At 36.6% G+C, this 16,012-nt stretch overlaps 4 protein-coding genes across 5 annotated transcripts; 1 reads left to right on the top strand and 3 right to left on the bottom strand.

Annotated features, from left to right (window-relative positions):
* Window positions 1–112: 112 nt before the first annotated feature.
* On the top strand, window positions 113–2,023 carry LOC124834990 (myosin heavy chain-like protein). The gene is made up of 3 exons (XM_047309831.2): window positions 113–177; window positions 267–368; window positions 704–2,023. Exons 2-3 carry the CDS (start codon window positions 278–280, stop codon window positions 1,507–1,509), a joined length of 897 nt encoding a protein of 298 aa, XP_047165787.1. The 5' UTR covers window positions 113–177; window positions 267–277; the 3' UTR covers window positions 1,510–2,023.
* Window positions 2,024–2,359: 336 nt separating this feature from the next.
* LOC124834986 (Tetratricopeptide repeat (TPR)-like superfamily protein) lies at window positions 2,360–4,404 on the bottom strand. The gene has a single exon (XM_047309829.2). The coding sequence runs from the start codon at window positions 4,253–4,255 to the stop codon at window positions 2,420–2,422; it is 1,836 nt and encodes a 611-aa protein (XP_047165785.1). The 5' UTR covers window positions 4,256–4,404; the 3' UTR covers window positions 2,360–2,419.
* Window positions 4,405–5,158: 754 nt separating this feature from the next.
* BRCA1 (breast cancer susceptibility1) lies at window positions 5,159–10,752 on the bottom strand. Of its 2 annotated transcripts, none has more exons than XM_047309854.2 (13): window positions 10,439–10,752; window positions 10,249–10,302; window positions 10,077–10,147; window positions 9,707–9,820; window positions 9,067–9,560; window positions 8,596–8,703; window positions 7,555–8,502; window positions 7,379–7,479; window positions 6,990–7,176; window positions 6,697–6,903; window positions 6,446–6,611; window positions 6,209–6,327; window positions 5,159–5,643 (listed from the first exon to the last, which is right to left on the bottom strand). In XM_047309854.2, exons 1-13 carry the CDS (start codon window positions 10,528–10,530, stop codon window positions 5,293–5,295), a joined length of 3,012 nt encoding a protein of 1,003 aa, XP_047165810.2. In that variant the 5' UTR covers window positions 10,531–10,752; the 3' UTR covers window positions 5,159–5,292. The 2 variants fall into 2 exon arrangements, with proteins under 2 accessions (XP_047165810.2, XP_047165811.2); XM_047309855.2 differs by having other exon boundaries at window positions 7,555–8,496.
* Window positions 10,753–11,469: 717 nt separating this feature from the next.
* On the bottom strand, window positions 11,470–15,996 carry LOC124835019 (potassium channel KAT3-like). The gene is made up of 12 exons (XM_088116695.1): window positions 15,707–15,996; window positions 15,286–15,607; window positions 14,975–15,190; window positions 14,736–14,891; window positions 14,564–14,621; window positions 14,149–14,466; window positions 13,537–13,776; window positions 13,336–13,434; window positions 13,199–13,231; window positions 12,923–13,108; window positions 12,109–12,823; window positions 11,470–11,936 (listed from the first exon to the last, which is right to left on the bottom strand). Exons 2-12 carry the CDS (start codon window positions 15,465–15,467, stop codon window positions 11,803–11,805), a joined length of 2,337 nt encoding a protein of 778 aa, XP_087972821.1. The 5' UTR covers window positions 15,468–15,607; window positions 15,707–15,996; the 3' UTR covers window positions 11,470–11,802.
* Between the last annotated feature and the right edge of the window lie 16 nt (window positions 15,997–16,012).

Here is a 16,012-nt window from a genome sequence, read left to right as displayed (position 1 = left end):
AAAACCAATGAAAAAGTCAAACTCTAAGCAATAATTGCGCATCCACCATGAACCAGTGCATTTCCCATTTGAACTAACACCATCATAATAATACAACTATATTACAAATCAACAAATAACAACGTCAACTTTTTCATACAGAAAGAGATTGGAAGGGGGAGAAGAACGAAAACAAAAGTAATCTCTCTTTCTTGTGCTAATCCTCCATTCTTCTGTTACACAGTGCTCTTTGTTTATCATAGCTTATACCATATATTGTTTTGTAGCCTGTTGTAACATGGATCATATCCGGTCACATTCATCACCGCATTTTCTTTCTTCGGCAAGTAACTTGAATGGACAGCCAGAAGAAGAACGCGGGTTGGAAGGTAATTTCTTCCATGGGTTACACCCTTTAGCCCCTTTGATTTTTCCATTTTTGGATCCAAAATAGCATGTTCTTTCATCTTAGAATGTTAGAATAAAAATCGACACAACAATTTCAATTGATTAATCTTTCCACTACATTAGGTTAGACATGTGTGTGAATAAAATGATGGAAGTAACTACGTACAAGACCAATTTATAATATATCATTGTTGAATACGTTGTCCATCCGCGTTATCACGATATCTATAGAAGTTGATTTTTTTTGAATTGAGTCAGGCTTAAAAGTGAACTTTTTAACATACATCCTTATTTAATGTTCCATTTTCTGTTACAGGCCTTGCCACGCGTGTCAAGTTGTTACTGAAGTTAATTCAAGATCATAATGGGTCTGGCACAAAAGAAAATGATGAGCGAAAGGACCAGAGGATGAACGGAATGATGCTTATCCTGGATGAGGTTAGGAACAGGGTTCAAACTATTCAATCTACAGACAAGAGAAAAGCTGAACTTAGGAGATGTAAAACTGACCTAAGGAATGTTTCAGCTTCCAAGGACAAAAAGAATCCCCCTGGTGTGCCAATAGATGAGAAAGAAAAGCTGAAGAGAGAGCTTAACGCAAGCTTGGTGGCAAGACAGAGCCTTCAAGCACTGTGTTCGAGCTTGGGAAAAGAAAAGCAAATAATGGCTTCTGAACTTGCAAGGAAGGCTCAAGAGTTGACAGAGTTGGAGGATCTCATTGGTGATCTAAAGGCACAGAATGACATGTTGATGGAGAAGTTGCACGAATGGAGCTCCGAACAGAAGGAGAAGAAGAGTAATGGGGTGGAGATGGAATGCAACATAGTGCTAAGAGAGCGCAACAGGGCGCTTTCGGAGCAACTACAAAAGTCCATCGATGGTTATAGGTCTTTGAAGAAAAGAATAAGAGACATTCAAGAGGAAAACAGGCAAATTCGTGACACGATGGAGCAAATGGATGATGAAGTTGATGCAGGCATTAGCAGGCTAGGTAGCTTGAAGGAAGAAAGGATGAGAACTAATGTGGGGGAAAATGAGATAAAAGATGAACTTTTAGCTTTGGGGCAAGTGCTTTGTTCTCTAAAGATGAAAATCTCAAAATATACACAGAAGAGGACTTGATGTGATAGGCAAAAAGCCCAATATCTTGATTGATGGAGGCAATGAAGAGAAGCATGATTTAGAGGGGAAGAGAATGGATGTTGTATCAATATATATCATCCTTTTAAGCATGCACTTGTTCATTTCTTGCCTGCCTCGTCTATTTTCATATCTAGAAAGCATGCTCTTAGAATATCAGCAGAAAGAGATTAGGGAGCCTTTAACCAAATCAGTTGAATGTAAAATATGTTTAAGATGAGAGTCAAGAAGAGGCAAAGAAGATAGTGGTGACATTGCACATGTTTTTGAACATTAGTTCACTCAGATGTACACTGACCCGAGTGTTGTACAAACCAGATCCCAGTACTTTCTGTACGCATGTCCTAAACTCAATTTTCGTTCAGTGTAGTCTAATCTATTTCTTGTGGAGTTTATAAATAAATACATTACTCATACCAGGAAAAGAACATGAGAACAACACAGCTGTGAAGTTTAGAACGAAAAATCAAGGAAAATATATCACCATTTATACGAATTCGATTGTAGAAAATATGCTTGTGAAATTTACAAAACAAATGTTACAGGAACCATATCGAAACTGGCTCAAGAAGGACACGCTTACTACATAGATCCTTGCTTAGTTAACTTTTGAAAGATATATTGGATTTCCATTCCATCCTTCTAACCAGAACTCGGTCGAGAGGCTTATTATTTTACAGTGACTAGTATTTTGTGGTTTAATACGTTGAACTGTTGCATTCTTGAACTAATATAATTTATTCAAATTATACCCAAATATAGTTTTTAAAATGAAAGCAAAAGAATAAATAATTGGTGTATTTATTATAATATAAGGGCAAAAACTCATCTGTTCTTAAAACCTATTACATAAATCCACGCAATTGAAACGATGAATCACAATTTATTATTATTACCAGTAATCTTTACAGGAACATGCACCCCCTTTAAAATGGTGAAATCTACTGCCATCCCTGATAACTATCTCTCTATCATAAATCTTCGATATGAGTTTGATGGCCAAATGACAATCTGCACAAACTCTTAAATTCTTCACAACCCTGATTGGGATCCCCGGCGCTGTATTTAAGAGCATAAAAGCAATAGCAACTTTTTCACTGTGATAAGACAAAGCTTGTTCCTTCTCCTCTTCCTCTATGTCTGCAAGCACATTTGCAGTAAGAGGAACATAACCTTCTAGCTTCAACAATTCTGTAATCTTCTCTAGCAGCGCATATACATCCCGACTTTGTGGATGAGATCTATCACCCATAGTAAATTCATAAACACGGTTACCCAACTCAACTAAACTATAACCAGGTGTTTTCTTAACACCATCCTTTAACATGGACCTCCTTACAACTTGCACATCAGTCCAACGACGTTCGGAGGCATAAAGATTTGAAAGCAGCACATAGTCCCCGCTATGTTTAGGCTCTAACTTCAATATGTGAGATCTTGCTATCTCTCCTAGATCCAAATATCCATGTTTAGTACATGCCGCTAATAAGGTCCTCCAAATAACTGCATTTGGCTGCACTGGCATGTTCTGAATGTACTCGTATGCTTGTTTCACTAAACCCGCTCTACTCAACAGATCCACCACGCAACCATAGTGTTCTATCCTAGGCATGATACCATATTCCTCTTTCATTCTTCTAAAGTAATTGAACCCTTCATCCAACATCCCACAATGGCTGCAAGCATACAAGACACCAACAAAAGTGATCTCAGTAGGCACTAATCCTTGTCCCTCCATCTCTTTGAAAAGCTCAAGTGCTTCCTCACCAAACCCGTTAACAGCCAAGCCAACAATCAATGACGTCCAAGAAACTGCATTCCTTTCATTCATCTCACTGAACACTTGTTGAGCCTCCCTGATAGTCCCGCACTTTGCATACAGATCCAACAATGAATTAGTAACATACGAGTTCTCCCTCAACCCGACCTTCAACAGGTACACATGAACCCTACGTCCTAGTTCAAGAGCACCAAGCTCAGCACAAGCAGATAACAAGCTAACCACAGTGAACCCGTCGGGCTCCAGGCCCTCCACACTCATCTCCCTAAAGAGAGTCAAAGCTTCATTGGGCCTTCCATTAAGAGCAAACCCATTAATCACAGAATTCCAAGCCACGAGATCTCTTTCCTTCATTAACTCAAACACCTTGTACGCACTCTCAGTGCAACCACAAGCAGCATATATATGAAGCAAACTGTTCTGAACAAAAAGCAACGACTGAAACCCGTTTCTTATCGTGACTGAATGTATTGCTTCTCCCTCTCTAACATTCAATGACTTGGAAATAGCTTTCAAAAGAAAAGGGTAAGTATGAGTGTCAGGTTCAACACAAGACACTATCATTTGGCGATACAAATGAAGTGCAGGGCTCGGGTTTTGACTTTCAGCATAGCCCCTGATCATGGTGTTCCACGTGAAGACGTTGGGGTTATGTATCATGGTGAATACGTTGTAAGCATAGGACATGGGAGCAGAAAGGGACACAATGGTGAAGATAAGATGCTTGGCCATGTCAGGGTTGTGGAGTGAAACACCATGCCTAATGGAAAATGCATGAATTTGCCTTAGTTTGTGCTTGGAAGAAGCACAGGATTGCAACAGAGCAATGCACTTAGTGAGAAGGTAGTATGGCAGTTGGTTCTCTGGGGTGGTTGATAACAAGTTTGTAGCAAGGAACATGGATGTGTGACTGTGCATCAACGAAGAAAGCTTATAGCATACCTTCATTTGGCTCGTCTCAGTCACACATCACACGAAAAGAGGCCGATTTCATGGACTTCACATGAGCTTAATGCAAAGTAAAACTAGGTCCAATCAGTGTTGTTATTAAAGAAAAGGTCAAAGAAGCATGAATTGAAAAGAACGTTAACAAGTTCGTGTGAGATTATTGATTACCCACTATATTATAAATTGATTTTATCTATTATTGAATTTAGAATTTTTAGAAATAATTAATAACCTAATATCATGGAATTAGAACCGGAGATAGAGGGTGATATTAAACTCCACAAAACGCGAAACATTTAATGAAAGCCTGTACCACAGTCTGGTCTCTAAAAAATATTTTCACCGTGAACATGATGATCCAGTTCCATCTGTGCCAGACAAGCACAGTTGATTATAACCTTACATTATCCAGTTTAAATGCTCCTATGAAGATGGATTAATTTAATCTTGTATCATCAGAATCGTCAGCGTACTGTTGAAGTAAAACCTGGAATTTTACACAAATAAAAGGTTGTTTAATGATAAGATTCAGTCTATGATGGGTTCGGTGCTTGGACTACAGGACGTGCACCATCAGAAGTTACAAAGAATAGCTTTTATTTTGACATGGAAAATTGACGTGAAGACCTAAAAGGCAAAGCTGAACCAAACACAAGTTATTCGTAACACTTCCAAAAAATGATTACCACTTTCCCAAAAGGTGACAATAAAAGAGGGTAATTGACCGTTACCAATGGCGCAAACTCTTTCGATGTTACAGACAATTTCACGTAACGTTTAGTTACTAAAAAGTTGCAGTGGCTGCATAGAGACTTATTTGCATTTTTGCTATTAAAACGTACTGACTGAGATCTAGCCATCGATATCTGATGGTTTCAGAAACAATTATCAACCCAGCGGGGATATACAAGAATCCCAATATATTACACTAAAATATGTTGTTCCATAAATGGTCAATAATAATGTTTTTAATATGATAATTAAGATAATAAGGGAAATATCAGTTGGCGATCGTAAATTATCTGAATATTCACATTTCATTGAGCAAGGCATTGCAGTTTGCAGGCTGCAATTGAATTAAGAATCCATGTATTAGTTACAACCTTAGAGCCTGTAGAACTTGCCACAACCTCTGCATCATGACACCTTTGTCTGCAAATTGTATCCATTTCTGAAGGCTTACATTCATCCGGCAGCTCGAGGCTGTAAACTATGAAGTTCTGGTATGAATGTGAATCTGGTAGCATTGACTTTTGGTCACAAGACACCGGTTTTCTATGCAGAATTATCCCACCAGCAGCAACCACAAGTTCTTGCAGATACCCCTTGTATGAAGGTAAAAAATCTCCCATAAAATAAAACTTGTAGCCATAAAAAAGCTTTGGTTGCTGCATAAGAAATTGTCAACACAGCCATCAGTTTGCAAACAAGAATTTAGTGAAATATACTGCAATTAATCTAGCTTAACTCAACTGAAATGCACTAATAACAGCATCTACTACCTTTCCAGCTCGCCTTTAAACGAAAGAATGAAAACTGACACTCATTCCTCCAATTTCAGCGGGTCTTTTCTCTACTGCAAAAGCAGATATAGTCTATACTATACTTAGCAGCTACTTACATCTAAATCGTAACAGTAACTGTGTGAAAGCATACTTCTCGAGAATGATTTATTGCATCTAATTAATGAGGTTCCCTTATATTTGCTACGCAGATATTTATGCCTCTCCTTACACTACTTGAGAATGATTTCTCTAGGTTAACTGTACTTAGCTGGATTGGTTACACTAGCCTAAATTGGATCAAGATTATAAATTCAATCGAATCACTGAATCAAAAAACAAAATAATGACAACCAGAAGGAACAGTATTGCTATGTTTTCTTTTGCCTTCAAATCACTTTCTTGTAATAGTAGTGTAGTAATTATAATTGACAACGATGAAAAATCTAACCTTGTTCAATACTCTTAGTCGTCCAAGACGAGGACCATCCCTAATTCCGTGGATGTCAACATTAATTTCATAACGCTCCTCACCAACAGGATTCATTTCCTTCATGCAAGCTTTGATCCCTGATAAGGAAAAAACCAACCAACAACCCCATTACCAAATAAGAAAACGGAAGTTCAGACATTTATTATATTCTTATGATAAATGCATAGTAGTTAGAAATAGAAAGGATGAACTTACACTCAACTTTTACAATCCACTTTCCCTCCAGGATACCCAACAATACTTTCAGGGTTCTTCTGCATGCCCCGTTTTCATCCGTTGATGCTATAACATGGGTGACACTCGAGTCCCAATTTTTCAAAATTGTAACTTTAGATACACTTTCGAATTTGGAAACAATGTCCTACAATTTCAACAAAAGAAAAGGCAATAGATAAATTTCTTCAATGAAATATAAGATAATTAGAAATTAAATGAAATTATTTTACCTTCTCCTGTACGGATAGAGCAGAACAACATAGAACAATTTTCTTGTAAGATCTATGATCAGCCCGTGTTTGGCTTATAGTGTCAAGACTAGGACCATGGTTTTTGCCATCTCTACCTTTGCCTTTCTTGCTCCTTTTTTGGGAACCTGAATCTTCACAGGGCAACATGGAGGATGCATGTAGAGGACATAACATGACGAAGTTTTGCTGCAGTAAATTAGCAGGATCTAATTAGGCCTTCAATCTGAAAACGGTATTTGATTTCAAAAAGTAGTTCAATTTTCATCACATACCGTATCCCAACGACATAAAGAAGTCCACCTGGCACAAGGAACATGAAAGCTCCTGCGACAACTTTTCTCATAACAACCAAGTGCGGCCCCTTTAAGTCCACAAAAACTACATTTAATTCTTCGACTTCTACTTATCTCAGCTTCAAGATTTATTGCATTTTCACCGTCAAAATATACATTGGGGGCCCTGTGAACATTTAGAACAAATTACTCAATCCTAAATTCAAACTAGAGACAATTACCAAAATTAACCTAAATATAATCCATATTACCAAATGCTTAATTATTTGAAGGGTGATAAATATCAGAATAAGCAAGACATCTTAAGAACAAAAGCAAGTCCAAAATACCAAGACAGATATAGCACTACTCCTGGAACAAATCTTTACCATTCTGTGCAGTTCCTGTGACAATGTGTGACTTTAAACCCTCCTTCATGATCTGCAGGTACAGGTTTGCCATCAAGATAATGCACCATAGGGCCAGAAACCTGTATTTGGAATTACATACTGTAAGTTCCAGTCCAATTATAGTGATGACAAGAAAAGCAAGTAAACAACAATACCTCTGATTCTTCTGATGAGAGACAGAAAAAACATTGATACTTCTCGACATGGCTCTCACATTTCCTTAAAACTGTTTTATCAGTCAAAGAACGATGTTTCTCTTTTGATGGATCATTCAAATCGCTGACATGAGGACAGTGATGAACACTTTCATTAGGTAGAATTTCTTCAGCATTTTTAGTGATAGAGGTACATTCAGAAGAAAGCTTTGACCTTTCAGTATTTCTCAACTTTTTACTGCCAGATATAGATTTTCTAGTAAATATGTTTTTGGATTGCTTGCTTTTAGAGGTATTCACATTACTGTTTGTCTGTAGACTGAAAAGGGATGAATCAGAACCAGCAAACTCTTCGGTTGGGTTCATATTTTGTTTTCCAGATATTATCTTCTGGCTTTTTCCAGCAATCTCCAGAGGACAATGCTTCTCATTTTCTTGTTTAGATGGCGAAATACATGGATTTGCAACCATCTCCATTTCATCAATACTTAAAACTCCTGACGAATCAGGGACTGTACATGCACTTGTAGATGTTGGAACTGAACTGGTATTGAAACAAACCTTCTTGCCCCTTCTACTAGCCTTCCCCAGATTACAAGATTTGGGTTTGCAGTCCAATGCTCGTTCCTGAGTGACTTCTAGTGATACATGTCCAACAAGATGCATTCCATCAATTGAATTTTTTGGTTCGACAATCTGCTCATGCCTAATTTTTGCCCTAGCCTTCCTTCCCCTTTTCCTAGACTTTATTTGTCCATTTATATCAACAGAACTTCTAATTAGAGGAGAAACATTTGGTGGTAATGCATCAGCTGTTTTATTTCCTTTGGGATTCTCAAATTTCATGTTGTCAGCATCAGTAATGGGTAGATTTGCGTCCAGTTCCTGTGAGGCAGCCACCAATTCATCTTGATTTTCATCATCCTCGTAAGTATCCATGACCTGCAGCTAAGACGCGAGTCATTAAAACTTCAATTAGTGGGGAATACGTATAATCCATAATTGTGTATGAATATCATGTGACTTAAATGCTTTCAATACCTGCATTTTAGAGGGACTTGAAAATAATTCAGGAGAGCAAGGCCTTTGTGTCCATTCAAACATCTCACTATCAAATAAATTAACAGAGATTTGATTTTGCCCCTCATCCTGCATAACAGTGTCAAAAAACTGTCATTAATGCAATTTTTAATATTCGTATTATCAGTGTTACTCAGCTTGAGCAATGCAACCTGTTTTAATATCTAACCATAAAAAAACAGAACGTCTCAAAAAATTATATACAACAGTTAGTAAATCAAAATTTGGATTTTTAATGACTTCAACAAAGTTTGCTTCACTCGATATTCCGATACTCAATTATACCAAAGAAAAATAGATAAAATGTAGATAAAACCTATAAGATATAAATGTCAAAGAGCTCATAGTCACATAAAATGCACAACTATCAACAAAAAAAAACCACCAATTAATCATCTTTATAATATACTCGTTTGTTAATCCAGTACTTACGCATGGAGCGACATTAGAAGTGTTTTCATCATCCGAGTCCCTGAGATCACTAAATGAAGGAGGATTTGGTGTTGATCCATCAATAAATTGATCCTCGTCAGTTGGTGGGCTCGACTTTTCACCATCCTTTTCCTCTCTCAACCAAAAGAAAGGTGAAAGAACAGGAACAGATTTTTCACTTTGTAGAGGCATTTCACTTCCAATGAGAGGAACCTTTTGCACTCCTTTCTCTTTGTTAATTTCACTAAGACAATCTCCAAGCTTTAAATTTTTCATTGGAGTCTCTGAAAGAATATTTTGTGGCACCAGCACCCTTTTCTTGGCTGGAAAAGAAGGTTTTGGTAAGCCAGAGCCTGAACTTTCCATGTTGACCTGGACTGTCTTCTTCGCCTTCTTCATCTTCCGGGTTTTCTTCTCTTGCACATGACCTTTATGAGATCCACCAGCTTCCACTTTGCCAAAGTCGGCACTACCATCACATTGCTTTTCCACATCTGCAATACAGTGTTAACCAGCGGTTAAAAAGAAGTACAGCAGATTCACAAAGACTTGTTCCCCAATTGTTGTCAGTTAGACATTGAAATGGTATGTGATAGACCGACATATATGGGAAACTAAAAAGCAAAATCAAACCACTCACCCGATAATTTAGCTTGAGATACATTCTGGGTAACAAATATATTGATTCCTGAAGCAACTTCCATGCTCGTATATATATTGACCAAGTTGTCCATATGAGGAGCAGGGCGAATCTCTGTACAAAAAATGAACCATAAGCTGTGTCTTTACGAAGTTGTCCATATAAGCAGTTCTTTAGCAAAAGTAACTAAAACGGACTCACCGCGTTTCTCACTAAATGAATTTTAAAATTACAATATTAAGAGCTTTCTTATTAAAACATAATAAAAAATTTCATTCGACGATTAAGACTGTCCAATTTAATTTGTAATTAAAAACGAAATAAAATGCTCAATTAGGGTTGAGCAAGAAAGTGAGGGCAAAAAGCGTACCTCGACGAGTGAACGGGATTTTACATACAGGACAAGCAGGTGCTGATTTCATGGACTTTACAATACACGAGCTTAATGCAAAGTAAAATTAGGTCCAATCAGTGTTGTTATTAAAGAAAAGGTCAAAGAAGAAGCGGGAATTGAAAAGAACGTGGAGAGTGAGGACATTTACTTGCAGAAGTGATGATTGCAGGTGAGCGAAACCGCAGAATCGAACAAACTCCAACTGTACAAACAATGCAAAGCTAATGAAACAGGAAGAACAAGAGAAACAGAAACAGGAAGAACAAGAGAAACAGAAACAGAAACAGAGGCGAAATGGAAAAAGAAAGAAGAAAGAGATTATTGATAATTGCAATTACCAGATTGGGCATTTGAGTTCTCTGCCCATTCTCTCTAAATCTCCCATTGCGATGTCCCAAACGTAGACACTAGCATGAACAACAGAACTCATGCGGGAACGAAGGTTTTATTCTTAACCATCGTTTCGAATTTAAAAGCGCGCGCTTCTCAGGCGCCAATTTCGTTTTTACCTCACTGCGTAAAATTCAAATTTTCTTCTACCCACCAATTTTTATTCCTCTGTAATAAATAGGTTATCATAAGCTAAATACCTTTTTTTTCCTTTAATTGTTTTAAAAAATTCAATTAAACCCATGAATTTTATTTTATTTAATTAAATTTTTTAGTTTTTTAAAATATCAAATTTAGTTAGAATAGTATTAACATAGTTCCTGGTATTTTCTTTTTCTTTTAATTATTTTTATTTTTATTGTATTTTTTTATTTATAAAATTAAAATAATTATTACATGACTGTATCAGTATTACGTGACAGATTCATATCTCACGTGTTTATACATGGTCACATGTAATTATTTTGTATTCAATTTAAATTACTTAATTTCATCATTTTTAAAAACTAAAAAATTTAGTTAAATCAAATAAAATTACGAATTTAATTAAATTTTCCAAATAATAATCAAAAAAATATTTAGTTTTATTTATTTAAATAATATATTACTTTATTCTTTCATTTTTTTTCTCACTTTTCACTATTTCATAGAAGTTTGAGTTTATATCTTTCATAAAAGTGTTAATTAATTAGTATACAACCACAGTAAATTAAATTATAAAATATGAAATATGCAAGTACCTTATTAGAAATAAATTACATAATCAATATATAATGACTAGTATCTAATAAATAAATAAAAGAAAGTAGTATATTACTTAAAATAAATAAGGTTAAATATATTTTTTCTAATTTGTTTAAAAAATTTAATTAGGCTTCTAAATTTTATTTAATTCAATTAAGTCCTCTAGTGTTTTAGATAATACGATTAAGTTTTCTAAATTGAATACAAAACTCTCTTATGTAACACCAATGACACATTATACAACACGTAGCTCGTGAGTCTATCACATAACACTGAAATATTAAAAACACATTTAGAAAAAACTGTGAAATACTGTTTCAATCAGGCAATTCATCACAAAACACATTTAGAACCCGTCAAATTGATTTTGACTCATTTTCTTGAATTTATAGCCGGCCCTATCTGATCGAGATTGTAAAATTTTGTTTTAAGAAGTGAACATTGAACAGCAAGCAGCTTTTGTAATTTAATTGTATGATTTTCCATGTCTTTCTGAATGCTTAGCATTTTATGATTCGATTACACGGTTGTCATTATTTTCCTAAAGATGTAATCTATCTTCATAGCATCACGAACACAGATTTTCGTTATCGCAGCACAGAAGAAAGAGACGATCGCCATCTCGGATTACATTTATGTCATCTATCTCTGCATTCTCTGTATTTACTACTTTTGTAGGGTTCAAGCCGCCAAATTTTTCACCTGCAATTTTGCAAGTTTATAGTTAGGAGGACAAAGTTGGAGCAGTAAAAAGTTACTCTGTTTTTGTTTGTTGAATATAACATGTATTTTTTTGAAACTATAATTGCTCTTCTATATGTTCTTAAATCATAATTCATAATCAACGTTTTATTTTGAAGGTCAAAAAGCTTACCGGCAATTTTGAGCAGTTCTTCTAACGAATCGGGCAGGATTATTAATTTTCCGTGGCTTCCCTGTGAGCTACTCCTGCATTCATGTAGCAACTGGATTGTTACTCTCTTCTTGGGAAGCCTTGCCGATTCGATATCACTTGGACAGTTAGAATTTCTTGAATTGGAGTTTGTGCTTATTTTTTCTTTTGAATACTTGATAGATCTAATCCCACCATGTCTTCTGTTTCTCGTTGAGCTATCCCTGTCAAGGAGGATTTCTGGCTCCTCTATCTCTATTCTAAATTCATCCAACTTCTCCTTTTCATGACTCCTTTTTGGGTCACAAATTCTCTTGTTTTTCGGCGGTTTTGCTAGAGCATTTTGTGTCCACCGTATGGAATTTGCGTTAGGATTTGATTCTCTCTCCAGCAGAATTTCAACAACATCTAGATTCCCTTTGCGTGCAGGGGCACGAGCTTCTCTTGTATCACGCTCGGGGATCACGCTATGTTTAGTGACTAAATCATCATCATTAGTCACATTACGCAAACCGATCTCAGGCTTTCTAATATCTATGCACTCTCCTTCACCCATTAATGAATGCTCATGTGAATTATTTGTACCCTCGTGAGAATAGCTTCGTGTTGCATGATCTCCTTGAAGCAGTTCATTTGGAAACCGCCCAGAATCTGTGCATAGAAATTCAAAGCCAAAATCTTCACGCCCCTTCAACCTCTGTCAATGCATAAAAAAGTGGTTCAGGAACCTATTATTGTTGACGGAATATGCTATAAATGATTTGAATTTAGAGGTCTTCCATATCCTCATTATTACCATTAAAAGGTTATCCATTATAATTTGTGCGTCTCCTGGATTTGCTTGTAAAACATTCATTAAGGATGTTTTGTTGAGTCTTAAAATCTGAGAAAGTTCTGTTGTACGAACTGTAAAAGGCTGGGGTATCTGATACAAAACTCCAATCTCTCCAAACGCATCAACTGCAACTGCCTTCCCATGAACCTGAATTGTTTAACGTAGAGAGAGAAAGTTATATTCAGTTATTTCATATTTTGAAGCTGAATAAAATGTCATGATCGTGAACAACTTTACATTATCATGCCCATCGATGTAGCGAACCAGATCCTGCAACAGGTAACAGTTTAAAAAAAAAGAAGAAAATTTGTCAGAAAACATACTCCAAAATTAATTAATGCTTATTGAATTGTTCATGATTTAAGCTGACTCACCACTGCCCCTGAAACCAGCACATAAAGTTCCGTGGAGGACTCGTTTTGTAGTATGACATCTTCCTTGGGTGGGAAATATTCAGCTTCCATATCTGAAATCTATTATAACAGGGTCACTTGAGTCAATTACGGATATTTTAGCATTAAGACAAAATGTCACGATGATAAAAGCAAACAAGGCATGTGGGGTATTAGTATTACCAGTTGGAAAAGGAAATCATGTGAGGCTCCTTGGAAAAGGTAGACCTTTTGCACGACAGGAAAAAACAGATGGTGTGCAATGCTTGAACGAATTGCCTTTGGAAGATCATTCAATGTTTCTTGCTGCTTCAGTCCTTCAGTTTTAAACCTCAAACATATATGTGACAACATCTGATCTTGTATGCGATGGGGCAAATGATTTCTTGATGCAAATTCAGAAGCTGCTTTGACTGTGTCTCTCTGCGGCACCAAAACCAATCCTCTCTTCATTAGACGGAAGAAATAAAATTCCTCTTATCTGAACGAGTTATTTAATTGGAAAGGAGATAGTTAGTTATTGCTGAAAATGAAACTGCAGCGCAGCAAGCATACCATGAAACTAACAGTAGGATTATGCTAGATTTAGATTTGCTGTTTTAAATGTAACACCGAAATGTGGGGCCCACAGAATATCTAAAATTAGCTTTTTGAACATTGTCCTGGATAGTGACTTTGAAGGGCATTATTAAATGAGAAACAGATTTTAGTTTAATCTAACGCAGAATAATAATTGGCACTGATAAATTCAGCACTATCAGAAGAGAAGAAACAGGAGTTTGAGAGAGTACATACAAAATTTCTGGTACGGCTGGTCCAGTGGACTACAAGGTTAGTCATGTTTCCAATGATATAGGAAGTTAAACCCAAGTTGAACAGCATGTAAGCGATATCAAACAACATCTCTCTCGTGTTCTCAGCATGTAAATCCCCATAGCCAGTGGTAGTAAGAGTGACAATGGACCAGTATATTGCAGTGACATATCTGTCCCAAAGACTTTCTTCTTTGAAATTTGGGTACACAGCACCAATCCAGGTTCTTTTGGAATCTGGGTACCTATCTGCAATGAGATAGTTAAAGCATCCCGCACAGTGCACAGCAAATAAGGTCACCTGAAATTTTGTGAAAGTGGCAACTCAATCATAGAAAGTATCTTGAAATTGTTACAGCAAGAAGAACAAAGAAAACATATGAATTCTAGTAGCTTACAGCAATGAGCTTTGTGCACCTAATCCAGAAATAATTGAAGCGAATGTCCTTTTCGAGCCTGAAAGCAAAGCAAAGGCGCCATTAAGAAATGTCATATTCTTGAACTTAGAAGCCTCTGATGAAAACCATTCATAACCATAAAGTTGAATATGATGTGATGGTATTGGTATACCTTGCAAACAGAGAACTGACTCGTCTCAAACGCCATAACCGAAACATGTTAAAAACTTTGAAGCCAAGCTCACTGCCACTATTCGTGAAGAGGAAGCTGAAGGACTGAAACGGTATTGTTGAGCAGACATCAAAAGCAAACCAGGAAGATAGGTACCTGCAAGTTTGGTTGAGCCATTTAGAGTAAGCAGAGTTGTTGTAGCATCATTTAGCTTTGAGGAAAAAGTTATGTACATTCACCTGATTGCAATCCTCTTCGGATCATCAACAAGAAGATAAGAATGGTGGTCAATGTATGCAACAAAGAATGTCAACACTATGTCAATTGCAAAGAAACCATTGACAATGTTGTCTATGATGAATAGTGCATTTTCCTTGTAAGGCAGAAAGGCAAACTCAAATGGGCAAATCCAAGCTGAGTATATGACTAGAACAACCAGTACCAACTCCCAAGCCCTGTAATAAAAGAACATGAGAAGATGCAGATACAAACAATATTCACGAGAGTTATGTATCTTCTTGTGACTATATGTAAAGGGTCATTACATCACCTATAGCGAGGATTGAAAGGGGAGATTACGTATCTTCTAAGTCTAATTTCCTGGTTAATTCTGGCTCCAAGAGATGGCAGGAGATCATCATTGGCCAAAAAGCTTCCATGGGGAATATTACCCATTTGGTATTCAGCTTGCCAGAACCTCTGGAAGAAGTTTTTGGCACAGGAAAGCGACATGTGTGTTTAAGTTTGAATCCTCAAGGCTATGCAGAGGTAGTTAAGTGTTCAAGGGATTGAATTGAATCCTCAGGAATTGGCCATATTTATAGTCTGGTTGTTGACTACTTTTTCTCTTACTGACTTTTTCCTTATGTAGCCTGTGATAAAGGAAGAATCAGGAAGCTTATGAAACTAATGCAAATTAAAAGATAGATAAGGGAGTGGTGAAAACATGTAGGAAAAATCCTTCGTCTTGCCTCAACAAATTAAGATCGACAAAATGGAAGGAGAGTGGTAGAAAAGTGATAGCCCGGCAAGTGGCAGACAAGAGAGTAGAGACTTTGTGAAATGCAGTTGCAGACAATTTTGTATGCCCTTGTATGCCGACTAGGGGATACAAAGAAGGTGCAATGGTGTTTCTTGCTGCATATATTGTGGTGGTATTGGTGGCCGTGGGGTTGGTTTTGGTTGATGTGGTGGTAGCTCCATCGCTACATAAAAGGGTAGAAATTATATAATAAAAATATAGCCTTTAGCTTTTGAAGAATAGATTCAGGATGAAA

Source organism: Vigna umbellata, chromosome 5 (genome assembly GCF_029865625.1).
Source record: "Vigna umbellata cultivar VRB3 chromosome 5, Vumbellata_1.0, whole genome shotgun sequence".
Classification (NCBI taxonomy): Eukaryota; Viridiplantae; Streptophyta; class Magnoliopsida; order Fabales; family Fabaceae; genus Vigna; species Vigna umbellata.
The sequence above is the reverse complement of the archived record's forward strand: the minus strand, read 5'-3'. Positions and strand labels throughout refer to the sequence as shown.